This window comes from Erythrolamprus reginae, chromosome 3 (assembly GCF_031021105.1).
Source record: "Erythrolamprus reginae isolate rEryReg1 chromosome 3, rEryReg1.hap1, whole genome shotgun sequence".
In the NCBI taxonomy this organism is placed as follows: Eukaryota; Metazoa; Chordata; class Lepidosauria; order Squamata; family Dipsadidae; genus Erythrolamprus; species Erythrolamprus reginae.
Window position 1 is genome coordinate 53,641,419 of NC_091952.1, and position 22,014 is coordinate 53,663,432.

Sequence of the window (22,014 nt, forward strand, 5' to 3'; positions counted from 1 at the left end):
TTATTTATTTTTATTTTTATGAAAAAGGACGCCACAGCGGCGTCACAAGCAAAGGGAGGTCCTTTCATGTAAAAATATTTTTTTTATTTTTACATGAAAAGACCTTCCTTTGCTTGCGGCGTCGCAAGCAAAAGGAGCTGGGGAATCCCATGAAGAGATTCTGGGGGCAGAGCTTTGACATCACGTATTCCGGCAGGTTGCTAAGGACGCCAAGGTGATCACTTCCTGGATTCCATCCTCCCTCCATTATTCTAGTGCCGCCCCGGAATCCAGGAAGTGATCATCTTGGCGTCCTTAGCAACCTGCCAGTATACGTGATGTCAAAGCTCCGCCCCTGGAATCACATCGTTTTTTATTTTAACGGATTTTTAATTTTTATTTATTTTTGTTTTTATGAAAAAGAACGGCGCCGCAAGCAAAGGGAGGTCCTTTCATGTAAAAATAAAAAGTTTGTAGACTCACAGATGCTAGGGAGTTCATTAGACGTTCCTTCAGATGTTTCTATGTGGACACAGTTTCATAAGAAGGAGGTACAGAAATATGTAACATTGACTTCATATTTCTAAAGCCCTTGGATTAACTTGTACAATCTCTGAAAATGGCGTAGAACGGTTAGGGTTAGGGAGAGAAGTGTTTTTAATAGGAAAGTGAATACAAGAACAAGGGGGCATGATCTGAGATGAGTTGGGGAAAGATTAGAAGTAACATGAGAAAATATTATTTTACTGAAAGAGTAGTAGATGCTTGGAACAAACTTCCAACAGACGTGGTTGGTAAATCCACAGTAACTGAATTTAAACATGCCTAGGATAAACATAGATCCATCCTAAGATAAAATATAGGAAATAGTATAAGGGCAGACTAGATGGACCATGAGGTCTTTTTCTGCCATCAATCTTCTATGTTTCTAAAATATTACATTCTGATATTTTGATGACAAGATATGTTGTCAAGAATTTTGGTGGGGTCTTACAGTTGGAAAGGGTACCCTAGATGAAAATTTAATGTAATTTAATGTAATTTAATTTAATTTAATTTAATTTACATTTACATTTAATTTAATTTAATTTAATTTAATTTAATTTAATTTAATTTAATTTAATTTAATTTAATTTAATTTAATTTAATTTAATTTAATTTAATTTAATTTAATTTAATTTAATTGATTTTTAAGCTGCTCAACTCCTTGTGGACCCTGGGCGGCGTACAATAATAAATAATATAATACAATACAAGATAAGCAATGATAAAGAACATAATAAAACAGTAGTAATATAAAACAATTCAAAAGAACTCCAAAATACAACATTCATTCAGCAAACATTCATATCACTTGGGCCAGGCTAGGTGTTCAGCGCCCCCCAGGCTGGCCGGCAGAGCCATGTCTTCACAGCCTTTTGGATGGCCAGGAGGGTGGAGGGCAGTATGAGTCTCTGGGGATAATTGGTTCCAGAGAGCTGGAGCCGCCACAGAGAAGGCCCTCCCAGGTGGCCCCACCAATCGGCATTGCTTGGCCAATGGGACCTGGAGAAGGCTGACCCTGTGGTTCTAGTCGGTCGCTGGGAGTTATGTGGCAGAAGACAGTCCCGTAAATAGTCTGGTCCGGTGCCACGTAGGGCTTTCTCCTTTTCTTTCATCTGCTTCCTTCTATTTATTTTTGTATGAACTAAAGGCTTCTGAACAAAGTTTTCCACAAAGCCCTAGTTTGGCCTGCCAAATTAAAACATGGTTTAAAAATGTTTCTCTACCAGTTTAATCCTGTGGTTTTGTGTTGCAAGGCAAAAAGTAGGAAGGATTAACTAATATTAGGGTGAAGACATACTTTTAGAGCAGTGGGACCAATTTAAAGCCGTTTTCATTTCATTTAATTTAAGCATATGTCTGGGAGATGAGACGGACCTAAGATTCCTATTACCTGTCCAAAAGACTATTGTGGATGGTCTTGAATTATAGGTTCTTGAAATGATCTCACGATGCTTCAAGGCAATTCTCATTGCCCCATATTATGTAGCTTCCAGAGTAATTTTGTGATTAAGATGAAGGATGAATTTTCAGCCTATATTTGAGCAAAATGAAAAGGGAGAAGCATTTATTACTGTGTTTCCCCGAAAATAAGATCCTATCTTATATATTTTGGAACCCTGAAATAAGTGCTTGGCCTTATTGCCATGTACTCAAAAGCCCGTTTGGGATTATTATCAGGGGATGTCTTATTTTGGAGGAAACATGGTATTGTATTTATTATATAATGTTTTCACTTTCAGGTTTCATGGGGAAGGAGAATAATGAAGAAAGAGAAGCATGGAAATATGGGCAATACTAAATATAATCTGTCCATTAGCTTTCTGCAACCTAATGCCCTCCAGATGATTTGGGCATGACTGTGGCTAGAATTCTGGAGGTCATCGGGATGGAGAAGGAAAAGCGGCTACATATAAACAAAGTATACAACACGTGTAACCCCTTAGGAAGGCAGAGGAAATGTTGTACAATTCATTCATATGTCTGGTAAAGGGCCATATGTCCCCTGATCAATACTGAATGCAACATCCATTATACTAAATCCCTGTAAATTCGTCAGAACAGATATCCAATGGATTGTCTCACTTCCTTATAACGATTTGTAGTAGCAAAACTCATAGCTGTAGTTGTCTCCATTCCTCTTGTTAGCTTCCTATCCTCTGTTTCCAATTCCTTATCAGTCCTGTGGATATCTTGGAATAAGGTTTATTTTGCTTGCTGCTTTTATAAAGTCTCCTGTACACGAATGGTCTAATACTGTGATGGCGAACCTATGGCACAAATGTCACAGGTGGCACGCGGAGCCATATCTGCTGGCACGCAAGCCGTTGCCTTAGCTCAGCTCCAACATGCATGTGTGTGCTGGCCAGCTGATTTTTGACTTGCACAGAGGCTCTGGGAGGGCATTTTTTGCTTCCAGAGAGTCTCTGGGGGGGGGGTGGAGAGGGTGTTTTTACCCTCCTCCAGCTCCAGGGAAACTTTTGGAGTCTGGGGAGGGCAAAACACGAGCTTGCTCGGCCCACCAAAAGTTGGAAAACAGCTGTTTCCAGCCTTCCAAGGGCCTCTGGGGGGGTTGGGGGAGCTGTTTTTGCCCTCCCCAGGAATTGTATTCTGGGTGTGGGCACTCGGGCATGCGTGATAGTGCACACGCACTTTCTTTCAGCACCCGAGGGAAAAAACGTTTGCCAGCACTGGTCTAGTATGTGTAATCAATTAAGTAAGCAGCCAAATCTTTTCTGAATAATAAATTGAAGCAACAACTTATAGCTTCTTTCTTGTAGATAGTGTTGTTTTATCCTATTTTTCTTTCTCTTAATCTCAATTATTCTCTTTGTTCACTGCCTAGCCTCAGTTATAGTTCCTGGATTAGATCTAGGAATCTTAATGATTATTCCAATCAGAAAGTTTATTTTATGGATTTCAAATAGTTTACTAATCATACTTCTTGGTCTTCCTATAGATGTTGATGAATGTAGTGTCAATCAAGGAGGTTGCAAGTTTGGATGTGCAAATACCCCAGGTAGCTACGAATGTACCTGCCCGGCAGGTTGCAGACTTCATTGGAATAAAAAAGATTGCTTAGGTGAGTACTATATAGAAATGGCTTGAAATCATACTGCCCTCCAGTGGGAAAAATTATTTTCAACAGGATAGGTTTTTAACTAGAGAGGAAATTAGCAGACATTGTTGTAAACATTGGTGATCTCTGAACACCTTGTCCATTGCTGTTTAGAATCTTTAAAGTATTTAACACTTGAAACAGCACAAAAGATATGCAGTGCATGGCATTGGTCCCGGATTTGAGTGTCCGGGTGACATTTGGCTTAAATATTATCAAATAATGGGATGGATATTCTATACAGCCGTTTCAGATTGATATCAGTAAAATAGCCTATTTATTTGCCAATTTAGATACCACCAATCAGTATTTTTTGTTTGCTCAAAAGTCCTATTTGCTTTTTTAATGGATTAGACATTTTCAGTCTTTTTCTTTTTCCAAGCCTATTTGCAACAACAATTTAAATGAAAGATAAAAATATGCAACCACTTTTGTATTGGAAAATTCTAAGTTTCTAAAGTTTCTACAATTTGTGGTTCAGGGCCAGCAATGCATTCTTCTAGAGGTTACTACATCAGCCATGAGCTGAATGAGCCAGAGCTCAACATGAACAGGACTTGTTGCCATAACCCATGGCAGAAGCAAGTGGAGATAGCAATAGTGCACTGATGCTTATTTGTTTCTGCTGGAGATTCAGGTGTGGCTCTGCCCTGTAGCCATCCCAGTGGCAGAGTCTGGCTGCTCTTCTGTGAATTGCACTCTCATCTGCATAGTGCTATCAATTGATGCTTGTTCTTCAGAGCTGGAGATTTGTTTGGCTGGCACAGTATCTCCACGAGCCATACTTACCTGCAACAAGAATGGCAAGAAGGAAAGCTGCTCCCTCACCTGTGCCTCCAAGGCTCGTTTTCTGCCAGGTAAGTACTCAGATTGACACATACATCACTGTCATGTGATAGCTTTGGTGCAAGATGTTTTTATAGCATTATATTGCACAATTAGGACTCCTGTGTCATACACGTACCATCTTTTATTTAATCGTTGATGCCTACACACTACACCCCTTTCTTCTTTGTTTTCATTTTTTTTTACTGCAGTTAGAACAGCTTTTCCATACCTTAGTTTTGGGGTCTCAGAACTTCGTAGTTTTTGCAATAGTTTTTTTTTAAAGTTTTCAACTGATGCTTGCTTTATAGCAGGTCTATGGAAAATGTTTACCACTTTATTTATTCGACTTCTATGCCATCCAATCCCGAAGGACTCAGTATGTGGAGTATTTCCATTATTTCCCACAGTATGCCCAGCAGTACTGTGCTTATACAGTGTTCACTTCATACTTAAGATGAAGTGACTGCCAATTTTCTATGCCCTAGATAAGAGAAGATCATACATGTCTATCTCAGACTGTTGCCCAAAGAAAACCCAGGAATGTTTTCATTGCCCTATCACTATTTTCAACCTGAAAGTGTTAAGTGACAGTGCAGACCCTGATACTCTGTTAAGAGCTGTGCAGAGAAGCATGAAAATTGCTTTCTGTGTATTTATCACAGATCCATCCTTGTCTTGGCAAGCATTGCGATCTGACTCATGAATACCTTTGATCTTAAGGCTATAAGCCCTGGCAACCTATACAGGTTTGAACCCCACTCTGCCACAAGCTGTACTTCTTTTGTGTATTATTATTATTGCACCAGGCTCTTTGGAGCATTGTTTAACAATGTCAAAGATTAGCTCAATCCTAGGTGATATTCCATTATGTTACCATATAAGGTAAAAGGAGCATGTTAAACAGTAATGAATGCTGAATCATAGGGTGTAAACTGCAACCTGATTGGGCCAGAGCATTATAATATGCAAAGCGACTTTACAATGATTGTTAGCTGTTGGCTATTGCTGTTGTTGTTGGTAATATTGTTAGTTGACTGGCTGGAGCAGTTTTGAGCGTGAGTTAAATTATTGAGTTAGAGCTGTAGTGTTGATATGGAGAAACCTGGATTGGTTTAGTATCTACATGTAAGTAAGCTTTACCGCATATAGTTTGTTCCTGTAAATAGAAGACTAAGACAGAAGATATTTTGAATGCACTGAAGAGTAAAAACTGTTTACTACTGTTTTCTACAAACATGTCTTCGTTATTTCTCTGCACTGGTTCCTAAATTGCCACACGATAAATTATGATATCTTGTCAAGCCCTGCTGCCTAGCTCTGTATATCCGGACAATAGTTATGAACTCTGGGTTAAATGGGCAAGATCAGGCTTGGGATGATATTTCGAAACATGTGGGGTTTGAGTTAGGCTGAGGTTCAAACTTGCAAGTATAGATCCATGTAACAAGAGTTTGAAGTATCTGACCCTAGACCTCCACACCTCTAAAGTATTTTTCTTTACAGAATCTGACAACAGCTACACTGTGAGCTGTGGGACCCCAATTCTGCAACAGGTGCCACGACCAAGATCCAGTAATGGTAGCCATCCCTGCATTGGTAAGCTTGGAGTCTTGAGCTCTGAGAGCTCCTCTCTAATACATTTGACCCTCCAAACTTAGCATCTGCCTTTTCTTTTAGAGGCTGTTGCTGCTCCAATCAAACAAAAGGCTTCTTTTAAAATCAAAGATGCTAAATGCTACCTCCATCCACACATGAAAGGCAAGCAGAATGATACTGGCAGGAATGGAGGACCAGGTGAGGTACTCTCTTCTCTGTATGTCTTGGCAAAATCTTCAATTGGAATTATTTACAATCTTACATTTTATGAAACCAAGAACCAGTTTTCACTGACCATAGCTACACAATATTTCATTGGCCCCTGAGCCAAAATTATGAGGAAAGCAACACATTAATATATATGTAGTGCTCCATGGATCTTCCAACCCCTGTAAGCAAATAAACCGTAGAAGGAGCATTTGCAATTTATTTATTGTCTGTTTATTATAATGTCTAAACCAGTGTTTCCCAACCTTTTTTGAGCCGCGGCACATTATTCACATTTACAAAATCCTGGGGAACATTGAGCGGGGGGGGGGGGGGTTGTAAAAAAAAGTTTGGACAAAAATATCTCTCTTCCTCCCTTTTGCTCTATTTTTCTCTCTCCCTCTTTCTCTCTCTCTCTCCCTTCCCTCCTCTTTCTTTCCCCTCTCTCTCCATCTCTCTTTGTTTCTCCCTTCCTTCCTCTCTTTTTTGCCCTCCTTCTCTCTCCCTCCTTCCTTCCCTCTCTCTGTCTTTCCCTCACCCTCCTTCCCCCCTCTTTCTCTCTCTCTCTTGCTTTCTCTCTCTTGCTGTCTTTCTCTCTTTCTCTCTTCCCCCTCTCTCTCCCTCTCTTTCTCTCTCTTGCTCTCTCTCTTTCTCTCTCTCTTTTGCTTTCTCTCTTTCTCTACCCCCTCTCTCCTTCTTTCTCTCCCCCCTCTCTCCCTCTCTCTCTCTCTCCCTCTCTTGCTATCTCTTTCTCTCTCTTTCTCTCTCCCCCCCTCTCTCCCTCTCTCTCTCTCCCTCTCTTGCTATCTCTCTCCCCCCTCTCTCCCTCTTTCCTTCTCTCCCTCTCTTGCTATCTCTTTCTCTCTTTCTATCCCCCCTCTCTTCCTCTCTCTTTCTCTCTACCTCTCTTGCTATCTCTTTCTCTCACCTCTCTCTCCCTCTCTTGCTATCTCTTTCTCTCTCTTTCTATCCTCCCCTCTTCCTCTCTCTTTCTCTCTCTACCTCTCTTGCTATCTCTTTCTCTCCCCCCTCTCTCCCTCTCTTTCCCTCTCTTGCTATATCTTTCTCTCTCTTTCTCTCCCCCCCTCTCTTCCTCTCTCTCTCCCTCTCTTGATCTCTTTCTCTCCCCCCTCTCTCCCTCTCTCCTTCTCTCTCTCCCTCTCTTGCTATCTCTTTCTCTCTCTTTCTATCCCCCCTCTCTTCCTCTCTCTACCTCTCTTGCTATCTCTCTCTCCTTCTTTCTCTCCCCCCTCTCTCCCTCTCTCTTTCTCTCTCTCCCTCTCTTGCTATCTCTTTCTCTCTCCCCCCCTCTCTCTCCCTCTCTTGCTATCTCTTTCTCTCCCCCCTCTCTCCCTCCTTCTCTCTCCCCCTCTCTTGCTATCTCTTTCTCTCTCTTTCTATCCCCCCCTCTCTTCCTCTCTCTTTCTCTCTCTACCTCTCTTTCTATCTCTTTCTCTCTCTTTCTCTCCCCCACTCTTCCTCTCTCTTTCTCTCTCTACCTCTCTTGCTATCTCTTTCTCTCCCCCTCTCTTTCTCTCTCCCTCTCTTGCTGTATCTTTCTCTCTCTTTCTCTCCCCCCTCTCTTCCTCTCTCTATTTCTGTCTCTCCCTCTCTTGCTTTCTCTTTCTCTCCCCCCTCTCCCCCTCTCTCTTTCTCCCAGTAGCCGTTGGGCGACGGCAGGGTGATCAGCTGTGAAGCGGAGCTCCAGAACGGAGGCACAGACGGCGGTGGCTAGACGCCGTACATTTCTGGCGTTGCGCCGGGCATGGACGTGGGGCTTGAGCCTCCGTCCTGGTCCAGCCAGCAGGCAAGTGCCAGCCACGCAATTCCAGCATTTCCAGCCGCCGCCGCCGGTGCCTCTGTTCCTCTGTTCCGGAGCTCCGCCTCCGGAACAGAGGAACAGAGGCACCGACGATCACCCTGACGTCGCCCCACGGCTACTGGGAGAAAGAGAGAGGGAGAGAGGGGGGAGAGAAAGAGAAAGCAAGAGAGGGGGAGAGAGAGAGGGACCACCCTGCCACCGCCCCACGGCATGGCTCCTGCCCGCTGCCGCCGCCATCACCCTCCCCCTGCGCGCCGCCCTCCCGCTGCCGCTGCCCTCCCACCAAGCCCCAAAGCTCACCTGCTGACAGGGAAGCTCCAGCCGGGCGGGGCGCCGCAACTGCTGGAAAACTTGGAAGGCGCAAAGAAGCAAGCTCAGCTTCCGGTCTCACAACTTTTTTCTCTTCGCAAAAAGTTGCGAGACCAGAAGCTGAGCTTATTTCTTCGCGGCACACCTGACTATGTCTCGCGGCACACCAGTGTGCCGCGGCACACCGGTTGGGAAACACTGGTCTAAACTGAGGCTTTCCACTGGTGGTTTATTCTGTACTTTAACTTGTTCGAATTGGATCTTTCAGTTTCCACTTGCCATAGGAACAAAAAGAAGTGATTAGTTTAAAAAAATAGCAGTACTCTACTTATTTCTAATTAAGGCAACATTCTTTGAATTCTGACAACTCAATAGACATTTATGGCTAGAATCTTGTAAAATGTTGTCCTATCATGGGCTTTATGACCAGGAGACTATGCCTTCTATGTTATAATTATAAGGCACTAATTAAAAAGCAAAGGGAAATGTCCAGCGATATTTTACTAGAAAATGTCCAGTGATAGTTTATCGTCCACTTGTAACAGAATACCCTACACTACTAGACTTGCAATTCTAGGTTTAGAAAGCTTAGAACTACATCATCTTAAGCACGACCTAAGCATAGCCCATAAAAACATCTGCTACCACATTCTTCCTGTCAACGACTACTTCAGCTTCAACTATAACAACACACGAGCACACAACAGATACAAACTTAAAGTAAACCGCTCTAAACTCGACTGCAGGAAATATGACTTTAGTAACCGAGTAGTTGATGCATGGAACTCACTACCAGAGTCTATAGTATCATCACTACCAGAGTCTATAGTATCATCACCTAACCCCCAAAACTTTACCTTTGCGCTATCCACTGTTGACCTCTCCCGATTTCTAAGAGGTCAGTAAGGGGCGTGCAGAAGTGCACCAGAGTGCCTTCCATCCCCTGTCCTAATGCTTCTCTTTTATTCGTATCATGTATATAAATATTATATCTTTGTATACCACGTACATGACAAAACAAATACTGTAAATAGAAGTGAGAGTGAGATTGAAGCTTGAGAAATTTAGATTTCTCCTGCATGGGGTCTGGCTGAAAATAGTTCCAAATGCATAGTTTAGGTAGAAGGTTGTTGAGGGTTTCCTTCACCACAGAGAGATGTTCGCTAGAGCTCTGGGGTCCACTAGATGCCTCCCTACGTCTGTTTAGTCCTTTTATCAGGGGAAGGAAGAGACATTTTGCTTAGTGTTTATAAAAGAATATGCTTGTGAAGATTTTATTTGTATGTACCTTAATGTTGTATGTTCCTGACATTGATTCTACTAGGTGGGTCAGCCCCTTGCTCAGATTGCCAAGTGTCTTTCGTGAACCTAAAGTGTGATTCATCAAAGAAAGGCAAAGGACGTCGGGCTCGCAACTCTCCCAACAAAGAGGTGACTCGCATCACCCTGGAGTTTGAAGCTGAAATCAAACCTGAAGAGATCACAGGTAGAGTAAGTGACAGAAAAGACAGGGAAATGGGGAGGAGAGTTGAAAATTCACTTGGCGTCATCATTATCATCATCCAATAGTATTGCATCTCTAGAGATGTAGGTGCTTTTATCACTATTTTCCTTTTATTTTAAGGACAGGGATTTGTGGTGAACACAGAAGCAGGAATCTTATCATAATTTAGCACAGAAAATTAACCTCTGTGATGAGTGGAATTTCATGACCAACAATGACCAACAATCAATCTTATTATTAATACTAGTTCATTTTAAAAGAGGAAAATAGCCTTTTCTTAGCAAACGTATTTAAAATTATTTGTAGTCATTATTACTAACCATGTTGATAAAAGAACATGGAAAATGTGTGTATATGTGTGTCTAAACTGCTTCACTCAGGACAATACTAAGTAATATACAAACACAATAATCAATACAACAAGAACAATAGTAAACTATTACTATTATAGAAAACTAAATAGTAAAAATACAAATATTGCTATTAAAGTATTGCATTATGATATTAACATGTTATGCATTCTTTCTTCATAAAGAGTAATCTACAAAATATCAAATGTCAAAACTGCTTGAATCAAAATAAATTAAACAAGAACTGCCTAGTTTTGGAAATTATGTGATTACGTATGCATGCACTTGTAATCTGGAAAAAAAATTAAACATTCATATTCAATATTACTGTCTAAAATCATATATGTGGGTGTAAATAAATTGAGAATTACCTAATTGATATTTACAACTAAATGAGAGTAAAATAATATTGCTGCTGTATTCATTTTCCAGCCAATGCTATTTTCCATATTTTTTAAAAAAACCCATTGGTCTAAGATTTTTTTAATTCATTGTTTTTGTATACTAAACTATACAATTACTTCATATCATTTAGCCATTGCAAGCAAAATTGAAGAAAAATACATCCAGCCTAGAATTAATAATCGCTGTGTATTGTATAATTTTGTAAAATTTATAAAAAATATTAAATCAAAAGAATACCATAATTAAATAAAAACTGTCAACAGATATGGTAATGCATATCCATTTAATTACAACTTTCCAATGCAGTCTAGAAAGCCTTTGATAACTATTGTTCAGTGTTGGCATCTTTAACTACCAAAAGCTCAAACTTCTTCAAGCTTTCAAGACTGAGAAACACTGCTAATAGTTACATGTTAAAAGAATGCATAGCTTTATGAATTATTATAAAGTTATTTTGTTGACATGCAGTGTTTGATAACTGCAGAAGTTATTTCATTTTAAATGAAATAAATTTACAATATTCTTGTATATTTATTTATTATTTATTAATTGGATTTGTATGTACAGTGTTCCCTCGATTTTTGTGGGGGATACCTTCTGAGACTGCCCGCGAAAGTCGGATTTCCGCGAAGTAGAGATGCGGAAGTAAATACACCATTTTTGGCTATGGACAGTATCACAAGCCTTCCCTTAAAACTTTAAACCTCTAAATTACCATTTCCCATTCCCTTAGCAACCATTTACTCACCATTATTACTGGTACTCACCATTGAATAAGACACTTAGTGATCCTGATATTTATAAACATAATTATTTATTAACAATAATTATTTTTTTTGGTATTTATTTGCAAAAATTATTAGTTTAGCGATGATGTATGACATCATCGGGCAGGAAAAACTGTGGTATAGAAAAAAACCCATGAAGTATTTTTTAATTAATATTTTTTGAAAAACCGTGGTATAGGCTATCCGCGAAGTTTGAACCCGCAAAAATCGAGGGAACACTGTACTCCATTTGTGAGATTTTATGAGCTTTAAATGTCTTCCAACTTCAAAACAAAAAAACTGTGACAAAATGGCAAACCCCACAATGATTGTTTTGAATGGGTTCTGAGCTTCAAATAGCCGAGCCACAAACACTATGAGACATCCAGTGAGCCTAATCAGATAGAGATAGAAAAAGATCAGTAAATTGCTTCCACTGTTCAGTTCAAACTGCTAGACTGAAAGACAGAACCTCAGTATCTTCTGAATGTTGTTGGATTGCTGTTTGCTGTTTGAAATCTATAGCAAACACCACTGAGCCATGGTGGAGCAGTGGTTAAAATGTAGTACAGTGTTCCCTCGATTTTCGCGGGGGATGCGTTCCGAGACCACCCACGAAAGTCGAATTTCCGCGAAGTAGAGATGCGGAAGTAAATACACTATTTTTGGCTATGAACAGTATCACAAGCCATACCTTAACACTTTAAATCCCTAAACTGCAATTCCCCATTCCCTTAGCAACCATTTAGATTATTACTCACCATGTTTATTTACTAAATTTTATTTTAAAAACCATTTATTAAAGGCAGACGAAAATTTGGTGATGACATATGACGTCGTCGGGCGGGAAAAACCGTGGTATAGAGAAAAAACCCATGAAGTATTTTTTAATTAATATTTTTGAAAAACCGTGGTATAGACTTTTCACGAAGTTCGAACCCACGAAAATCGAGGGTACACTGTATTGCAGGCTAAATGTGTTGAGTGCCAGTACTACCACTCACGGTTGACTCAACTTTCCATCCTTCAGAAGTCGATAAAATAAAGACCCAAATTGTTGGGGGCAATGTGCTGACTCTGTAAACCATTTAGAGAGGAGTGCAAAGTACCTAAGTACTAGTACTTAGTACTATTGCTATTGAATGCAGAATTTGCCCTATTGCTACACTGTCGCTCTTTCCCTGAGATGAGATTGCTATTGAATGAACTGACACGAGGAAGGAATACAAAATTATCTTCAAGATGACTTTCCTTGTTGCCCTGCTAAAAGATGATTTAATCTCCTTTATTTATCTTTAGCTAGCTGCAGTCTGAACTGTGTACGGCAGAAGATTGAGAAAAAACTGAAGTTAGCTATCAAAGCCTTGAAGAAATCCATAAACCAGGAGCAATTCCTCATTCGTGTCTCAGGAATGGAATATGAGGTGGCCCGGAAGCTGAGCTTGTCTCCTGAGAGGCAGGAGAGTTGTGGGCCAGGACAGCAGAGGCTGGCATCCAAGTGTGGTAAGGGAAATAAAAGAAAAGACGTATCCTAAGGCAGTGGGGAGTGAAGTAGGAAAGAATTGAAGAGCCACTTGCAAATTAACTACAAGCCTTTAGTGCTACTGCTGCTTAAATATCATTTTTTCAGCTTTTAACATCTCTGACAACTGCTTGTTCTTTTGAAGGAGAGCTAGAGTGCTTATGCTCATTCTTTTAAAAGCTTAAGCTTTATTATGGTGCCCTAGGCACTGGGGAGGATAAGGTGCCTTCCCTTCGAAACAAATGTGTTAACTTGAATATTGCCTTTTTACCTATGTCACTAGTACATTTGCCTCTCTCTTAGTTAGCTGCCTGCCAGGAACATACTACCATGGCCAGATGGAGCAGTGTGTCCTTTGCCCTCCGGGGACCTTTCAGGAGAAAGAAGGCCAGCTCTCCTGTGACCTTTGCCCTGGGAGTGATGCTTATGGGCCTGTTGGAGCAACAAATATAAGCACTTGCGCAGGTAAAGACATGAGCTGCAGTAGACCCGAAGATTAGAACTGAAGTTCAAGATCCTAATACATGGGAGAATTGTATAACATAAGTGCCAGAAAGAAGGGTTGTTAGTGACATTATTACAACCTCAAGAGGTGCAATACGTTAATAGTCTAATGATGCTGGAGATGGTCTTTGTTTCACACTATCAACTCCAGGGCAAGACACTTGGCTGGAAATAAAGCAAAATGTATGATTTAACAGTTATCTTTGAGAGTCCGTAGTGGTGGGAATCAAAATGTTTTGCTACCGGTTCTCTGAGTGTGGCTTGGTGGATGTGGCAGATGAAGGTTACTGCAAAATCCCCATTTCCTCCCAATCAGCTGACTCGGGAGGCAGAGAATAAATAGGGTTGGGGCCAGTCACAGATGGTATTTACTGATTCTTCAAACTACCCAAAATTTCCACTGCCGGTTCTCCAGAACTGATAAGAACCTGCTGAATCCCACCTCTGCTCCTTCTGAAGTGCTACTAAGATACTGTGTAAGCTTACAACACCAATAGTGCTAAGTAACTGCAAAAGCTGTTATTCTAATCTTTTGGGACACTTTTCTTAAATAACATAAAGGTTTAAGGTTTCTTATTAATGTAGAAGGCATTCTTACAATACCGTTTCTGAGCATCTTTATTATGATTGATATTATTAGCATAGGCTGGTGTTACATTAGCCAGGAGACCACAATGCTATTGCAGGGTAGTAGTTTGGTTGCCAGTTTATAAACTCCATTGTAGGACATACTTGTGCACTTCCTAAGGTGTATCACAGGAGGGCAAATTAATAACTATTTTGTGCAAATCACATCCATCATTTGGATAAAAAGCTCTGATAACGGCATGTCTTCTTACACTGCCATTATTCTGATCCAGCGCTGAAACATAGAATTGCCATAGATAATTTCTTGGATGCTGGAAGACTCCCCTAGTCCTGTGTATGATTTCATATATTATAATGCCTCTTGCATGCTGCTGATTCATCACATTACAAGCCATATGTGGAGACAATGTACTTCATTTAGTGCAATTCATGTCTTTCTCTCCTAAATGCTCATAGGTCAATGCCCTCCTGGACAGTACTCTATAAATGGCTTTAAACCCTGCCAATTGTGCGTGCGTGGTACCTATCAGCCTGAAGCTGGCCGAGCATTATGTTTCCATTGTGGTGGAGGGTTGACCACCAAGCACGATGGAGCTTTTTCCTTCCAGGATTGTGATACTAAAGGTATGCCTGTGACAGCATCAGACTTTAGTTTAACATATTTGTTTTTCACTTAGCATTGCTTCTGGATTCCTCCTCCAAGGTCGCCTCCTTAGATCTCTGCACCTTTCTGCACAGGGAATCCATGCCCCTCCTGGCTTTTTCAGGTGGCTAGATGGCTCATGAGTGATTATTGGTTCCAGCTGGTTTTCAATGCTTCTTGAGAGAGGAGGTGTTTGGAACTGCTTTGAAGTAGGTGGTTGTGGACCTGTTTTGAAGAAGCTATTACGGTAGGCCAGTGATGGCGAACCTTTTTTGGGTTCATAGCACATACATGCCCACATACATGATCTCCCCCACACATGCACACAACCCCCATTGCACACTCCACCCTCTGCCCCTCACGCATGCACACAGGTCTCACAACGGACTCCTGAAGCCCAGGGACAGTGAAAAAAGTCAAGTGGGCCAACTGGAAATTTGGAAACGAACTTCTGGTTGGCCAGTTGGGCTGTTTGCATCATCCCCAGGCTTCAAGAGGCTTCCATGAAGCCTGGGGAGAGCAAAAACATTGAAAAAGGCTAAAAATCAGCTGGCCAGCATGCACATGCGCTGACATAGGACAATGCCTCGTGTGCCCTCAAATATGGCTTCATGCAGTAATGGGCAGCCAAACTTTTTACTGCCACACTGTGGGTGTAGCTTATTTTTTGGGTGTGGCTTAATGGTCATGTTACTGGGTAGGAGTGGCTTGCCAGCCATGTGACCAGGTGGGAGTGGCTTGAACGATCATTATCGTTCAAGTGGACTGATAAGTCCTCGACTTACAACCTTACCAGTGTTGCTCGCTGGGCTGACAATTTGCTTTGTGTTTCCCATGCTCTCCTTCCTGGGTCACACACACACCCACCTCAGGCTGGGTAGCTAGGTGAACAGGTGCTGCCAGAAGCATAAATGCTGCCAGAGCCGCTTCCACTCACGCTTTCTACTTGCACCTCAGGCAGGAAGTGGCCACGTGAGGCTGGAGGGGAGCCAGGCAGGAGAGAGGGAAGCTCGTCCAAGGCCAGGAAAGTGGAAAAAAGCAAGGAGTGCAAACGCAGCAGCAGGGGAAAAAAGGAGAGCCGAGCCGAGACCAGTAATCCAGGAAGTAACAGCCACCGATCAGCTGGAGCTGCGCACGTATCTTCATTTCCACCGGTGGAACTGCGTTCCACCCCGTCCTGCCTGCTGCCCACACCTGGCTTCATGTGATACCTGTGGCACGCATGCCATAGGTTTGCCATCATGGTGGTAGGCTGAAGACATTAAATTACACACTTTGATTCTGGGATGAGCCAGTGATGACATGAAAGCCTTAAACTGGTGTTGGAAGCTGTGAGGTTCTGATGGAGCAAAACAAGTCTAATTAAATCTTATCAATATCGAGTTTCTAGTGGTTGATACCCTTTCAGGCATTTAAATCCAATAGTTATTCTAGGCAAGGATGTGTTCCCCCCTGGTTGTTCTGGAATTTTGAATCCTGCCCAAATAGCAGGTGGACATCTTGGACAGGAGGACCATGGTGTTCCAGTTATACATTATTTCTATCTGGAGCAGAAGGCACTGGACTAATGCAATGCACTTTTACATAGAACTGCTTTTGTAGAAGATCTGGTAGAAAAAAAGCTGATATAAAATAGATTAACTGCATTGGTTGCTAATAGGTTTCTTGCCTTAATTTAAAGTAATGGTTCTTATTTAAAAACCTTGGTGAAATAACACTGACATATATTGGACAATGCTTGTTAAAGTTAAAACCGCCTGTTTGGTATTATCTTTGACAGAGAGACTATTGAAAAGTCCTCTTTGTTCTAAGACAGCATCCCCCAAGCATTTGGGCACTTGTGCGGGGTGGGATACATATGCGGGGGCCACATGCACATTGCATTCTCCATCCTGGAGTGGAACCAGCCTTCAGAATAGGTTATCCTCAACCAATCATCTGGAGGATCGAGTCAGTCATTTGCATAGCTGTTAGGATCCGCCCTATAGAATCTAGGATTTAATCCTTCAGAGAATAGGTCATAGTAAATTTCACTCTATGAAATCTTTACCTTTCTTTCCATTTTTTAGGTTGTGGTTAATTTCACTCCCTGAAATCTTTACCTTTCTTTCCATTTTTTAGGTTGTGGTTAATTTCACTCCCTGAAATCTTCACCTTTCTTTCCATTTTTGTTAGGTTGTGGTTAATATCACTCCCTAAAATCTTTACCTTTGTTTGTATTTTTTGACCTTAAACTCTATACTAACCAAATAGCCCATCTCAGGGCTTTAACCTTGCATCAATAAAGAATCCACCTTTTTCCTTCCTTCATTCACCGGAAAAAGAAATACAGCTGAGAGGTAAAATAACAGGAACTGAGCAATTAATAAGGTACTGGAGAACCACATTCCTTTGGCAGGAGAGTTCTACAGCAAGTAATGGAGGTTCATTGGAGTGCACTTTAATGAACGCCCATTACTTCATTACTCTACCTCTCCCTGTAATAAATTCAACAAGAGGCAGCGCATTGGAACAAAACTGTTTTATCTGCAGTCTGTTGGAACGGTAACTCTGCTAGTACTCTAAGCAATTAGGCGCGAATAGCTGAGCGAAAGCGCGGGCAGTTGTAACTATTTATACTTTCTCCTTTCTAGTAGGCGCGGCTTTGACAGCCGTTATTTTTTCCCACTTGGAATAATGTGGCCAATCAGCGCCCTTTATTCAAATCCCAAACTTTGGGTGACCTTACCCTCTTAACATATTTACATATTCAACACTCCCGGTACCCCTACTTTGGTAAGTCCCATTCTGAAGTCTGGTTCCACTCTGTTATGACCTTACCTGAACACCTCTTCTCTTCTTTTCTCTTCTCTTCTCTATCTTCTCTTCTCTGAAGGCTGGTTCTAACAGATGAGAAGAGGCATTCAGGTAAGGTCACAACGCCTATTTTGGGGGTTCACAGGTACACATGCACTTTGGGCACTCAGTCCGGAAAAGATTAGCCATCACTGGGTATAGAGTAAGGGACTCAACATTCAATCCAGTGTTACTATAGACTACTATAGTACCATAAAATGAAGAAGAGAGAAAGTGAAGGCATTCTGCTACTGTATGGTTTTTACTGTTGACTTTTTATTTAAAAATATACTTATCCAATTAATGTTCTTCCTATTATAGTTAAACTGATTTTTAATGTTTTTGTTGTTTAATTTTTCAGTTCAATGCTCTCCAGGCCATTATTACAACACCAGTGTCCATCGCTGCATTCGTTGTGTAATAGGCACCTATCAGCCAGACTTCCGACAAAACTATTGTATTGCATGCCCTGGGAATACTACGACAGACTTTGACGGCTCCACTTCTGTATCACAGTGCAAAAGTATGCCTTGTCTTGTAAGAGTTGTGTAGATGGAAGATTTGTATAGATTCATAGATTTACATAAGATTTGTAGATTTGTATAGATGTCACTCTGAAATTATCTGTTTTCTTGACTTTCTACTTTTGTGTATAGCAATAGCTTTTAGACTTATATACCACTTCATAGTGCTTTTACAGCCCTCTCTAAGCAATTTACAGAATCAGTGTATTGCCCCCAACAACCTGGGTCCTCATTTTATCCATCTCAGAAGGGTGGAAGGCTGAGTCAATCTTGAGCCGGTGGTGAGATTTGAAATGCTGAACTACAGCTAGCAGTTAGCTGAAGTATTGTGCAGGGCTGCACTCTAACCACTGCACTACCCTGGCTCCTTACATATAGCACACACATACATACTTACATTATATTACACTCACAAGGCAGTACTGCAAGCTCTGTTGACCACCAGTTTCTTAGCTGATATCCCAGTATTTTTTTATTTGTTTCCTTGCAGACCGTCAATGTGGTGGAGAACTGGGGGAGTTCACTGGCTATATTGAGTCTCCCAATTACCCTGGAAACTATCCTGCAAATGTGGAATGCACTTGGAACATCAACCCACCTCCAAAGCGCAAGATTTTGATTGTGGTGCCTGAAATTTTCCTGCCATCTGAGGATGAATGTGGGGATGTCCTGGTGATGCGGAAAAACTGTAGGTAACCCAATGCTTCATTGGGACCACACAGCAGATCCCTGTTGTAGGCATAGATGTAATACCACTCTCCTTCATCTTCTCTGGAGAGGAATTGACAAGCAAACTAATAGGAGATTCTTCTAGCATGTCCTAAAGAGTTTAGTGTTTGGGTCTTTAGTCCCTACATTGAAACAGATGCCTTAAAGAGAGGAGAGCCTTTCAGATACTGATAAAACATAAGAAGAGTTCAGGCCAAAGCCCCTCGAGTCCAGCATTCTGTGTCACACAATGGCCCACCAATTGTACATGGGGATCTTGAGCAGAAAAAGAAGGCAAAGCCCCCCCCCCTTTCCCTTGACCTCCAACAAATGGCACCCAAGGGAATCCTATCTGCCTTGACCAACAAAGGGCTGGCACTTGAACATCTGTTTCAATAACCACCGATATAGTTGGCATCCATGAACCGAAAGTCAGGATCTGATTTTTTTTTCTGGATTGGAATACTTGTAATATATAGTAAACTTACATAATTAAACTGAGAATATAATCACATTAAAAATGTATTTCAGAGTGATCCATGAGCATAAGAAGAATTACTAATTGTCATTGTTTCTCAGAAAGCCTGCACCTTCAAGAGGATTATTGTGGGAGTCTCTAAGTTCTCCAAGTTCAGAAGTTTTCAGACAAGATCTTTCTTATACACTGTAGTATTTGTCCCTTGTTTACAAAATTCTATACAAAATTGACACACGAACTTTGATTTGTAATCTTTTTGTCCCCTTCTTTCCATCATCCCCCCCCCCGAAAATCTGTTAAAATGAGAAGGACAAAGCAACTATAGAAGAGATGGTGTACCTATGGCAGGTGTGCCACAGGTGGCGTGCAGAGCCATAGTGGAGAGCACACGAGGCATTGCTCCATGTCACTTCCAGTGTGTATATTTGCACTGCCCAGCTGATTTTCAGCCTTGGGGAAGGCCATTTTAGCCTCTGGAGGCTTCAGGGAAGCTCACCTGAAGCCCAGGAGTGCAAAAACCCAGCCAACGGGCAAATTGGAAGCTTGGAAAAATGGACTTCCGGTTTGCCCATTTGGCCATTTTTTTTCCATTATCCCAGGCCTCAGGTCTGTGCACATGAATGGGGGGCGGAGGGGGTTGTGCCATTCACCGGAGCAGTGCAGGGGGGCGCACATGCATAGGGGGGAGGGAATGGCTGTGGGTACGTACATACCCTATTGGCAAGCAAACCAAAAAGCGTTTGCCACCACTGAACTGTAGTTTGTTGTGTTTGCATGAAGGGTAGTTTGCTGTTGTACTAAAAATATACATACCCAAATTTGAAACTTTGTGGCATTAAATCCCCCCAAAATGCCCCTCACATGAATGGGTCTGCCCTTATTTCACATCTAAATAGCCTTTTAAATATTTCAGCTAAAGATGGTACAACTTGATTAAGATATGCTTCCTTTAAAAAAACCCACTTTTTCATTTTTCATTTTAAAAAATATAAACATTTCATCTTTCCTTAAGCACTGTGTCATCTGATTACAAACATTTTCTGTGCAACATATTTCACCATTTACACCATCATTCACATTCGCATTGATATTATTTCTCTAAACTTAAAGTAAATCCAATAAATAAATAAATACTGTAAATAAATAATATTAAACAATTCAACATTGTAAAGCTTTTCATTTTCTTCTTATTTTTTCTAGTGGTTATATCGTATTAACATTGAACATCATTATTCTCATCACACAAGTACTAACAGTTTTCATCTTATTTATATTTCTATCTTAATATATTTTCTATTATTATTTATTTTTTTAATTCTTTTTCATTTTCAAACTCCTTTTTTATTCTTCAACCATTCATAAATTACTTTCCATATTCTATAATATTCCATTTGTTCTTTCTCTTGAATTTGTAAGGTTAATCTGTTCATTTCTGCATATTCTAATATTTTCCTAATCACCTTCATTGGGAATCTCTTCACTCTTCCAATGTTGTGCAAATGCAATTCCAGCTGCAGTTAGTACATAAATAATTAAATATACATTCCCTTTGTTATAAATTTCAGGTAAGATTCCTAACAAGAATATTTCTGGCTTCAAGTGAATATGTTGCTTTATCATCTAAGAGCTTTTATGATCCTAAACAATATATGAACAGGATCTGCTTTCTTTTACAGCATCTCCATCCTCCATCACAACCTATGAGACATGCCAGACTTATGAGAGGCCTATAGCATTCACTGCAAGGTCCCGAAAATTATGGATTAACTTTAAAACCAGTGAAGTTAACAGTGCCAGAGGCTTCCAAATTCCTTATGTCACATATGATGGTAAGTATGAGGAAGTTATAGAGCTATGCTATGAAGTCTGATCTTTCCAGCATATAGGTCCCTTGTGGACCCATGCTTCGTAGTCCTTCTGGTGCCATTTGGTTCCAAGCCTTGATGTTAAGCATGGATATTAGTTGTATCTGAAAAACTTTCACACATATCCACATACATCCAAATAGCTTATACATTTAAATCTAAAGCCTTTGCAGTATTCATGCAACATACATAGATACTGAAAAGCATGGGTGACAAAATTAGGACAATTCTCCAAATAAGATTTCTGGCAGAAATATGATATTTCAAATATACAAAAAAGTTGAGTGCTTCAGACCAATGTATCAATGTAATTAATGAGTGTTCTTCTATCCTTTTAATATCTCGAGATGAGGAGTAGGGGGTATTAATCATAAAAGCCAAAGTCTATTATTTTCCTTTTAATTTTTTTAAAAAATAATGGCATTGGAATGTCTTCATCATTGTTATTCTACAAACTGTTAGTTAGAGGTATATTTCTTTATTTCCCCTTCCCTCCAAATTTCTCGAGGTAACTCGGAGAAGAGTGGCATACAAATCTAATTAATAAATAAATAAACTCTGGAGATTATCAAAATCTTTTTATGATGCATTATATAGTATGTATATAGTACATTGCATTTAAAATAAATTTACTAGCTGCTTTTCTTTTCTCATATCTTCCACTGACCATTTTACCAATAATGCAGAGGATTATGAACAGCTGGTAGAAGACATTGTCCGAGATGGCAGACTCTATGCATCTGAAAATCATCAGGAAATATTGAAAGTAAGGCTACTTTTTATTTTACTGAAAAGGACTTGAGTCATTGGTATCCTGTAACATCCATATGATTATGTGCATTGTTTTCTATACATCTCAGTTTTAAAACATATTTAAAAGTGGGACTAATGTTTTTTTTTTTAATTAGAGAACTTAGTG

General features: G+C 40.5%; 1 protein-coding gene across 2 annotated transcripts in view; it reads left to right on the forward strand.

The window, feature by feature from the left end:
• The window catches only part of SCUBE3 (signal peptide, CUB domain and EGF like domain containing 3), a 136,683-nt gene that overhangs the window by 110,400 nt on the left and 4,269 nt on the right, over window positions 1-22,014 (forward strand). For both annotated transcript variants that reach the window (XM_070745311.1, XM_070745312.1), the window contains exons 11-22: window positions 3,482-3,604; window positions 4,381-4,497; window positions 5,972-6,064; window positions 6,146-6,262; window positions 9,727-9,888; window positions 12,728-12,931; window positions 13,254-13,415; window positions 14,499-14,666; window positions 17,882-18,043; window positions 18,535-18,732; window positions 20,907-21,059; window positions 21,782-21,861. In XM_070745311.1, the coding sequence (XP_070601412.1) occupies window positions 3,482-3,604; window positions 4,381-4,497; window positions 5,972-6,064; window positions 6,146-6,262; window positions 9,727-9,888; window positions 12,728-12,931; window positions 13,254-13,415; window positions 14,499-14,666; window positions 17,882-18,043; window positions 18,535-18,732; window positions 20,907-21,059; window positions 21,782-21,861 (1,739 nt within the window). The remainder of the gene's footprint in view (window positions 1-3,481; window positions 3,605-4,380; window positions 4,498-5,971; window positions 6,065-6,145; window positions 6,263-9,726; window positions 9,889-12,727; window positions 12,932-13,253; window positions 13,416-14,498; window positions 14,667-17,881; window positions 18,044-18,534; window positions 18,733-20,906; window positions 21,060-21,781; window positions 21,862-22,014) is intronic.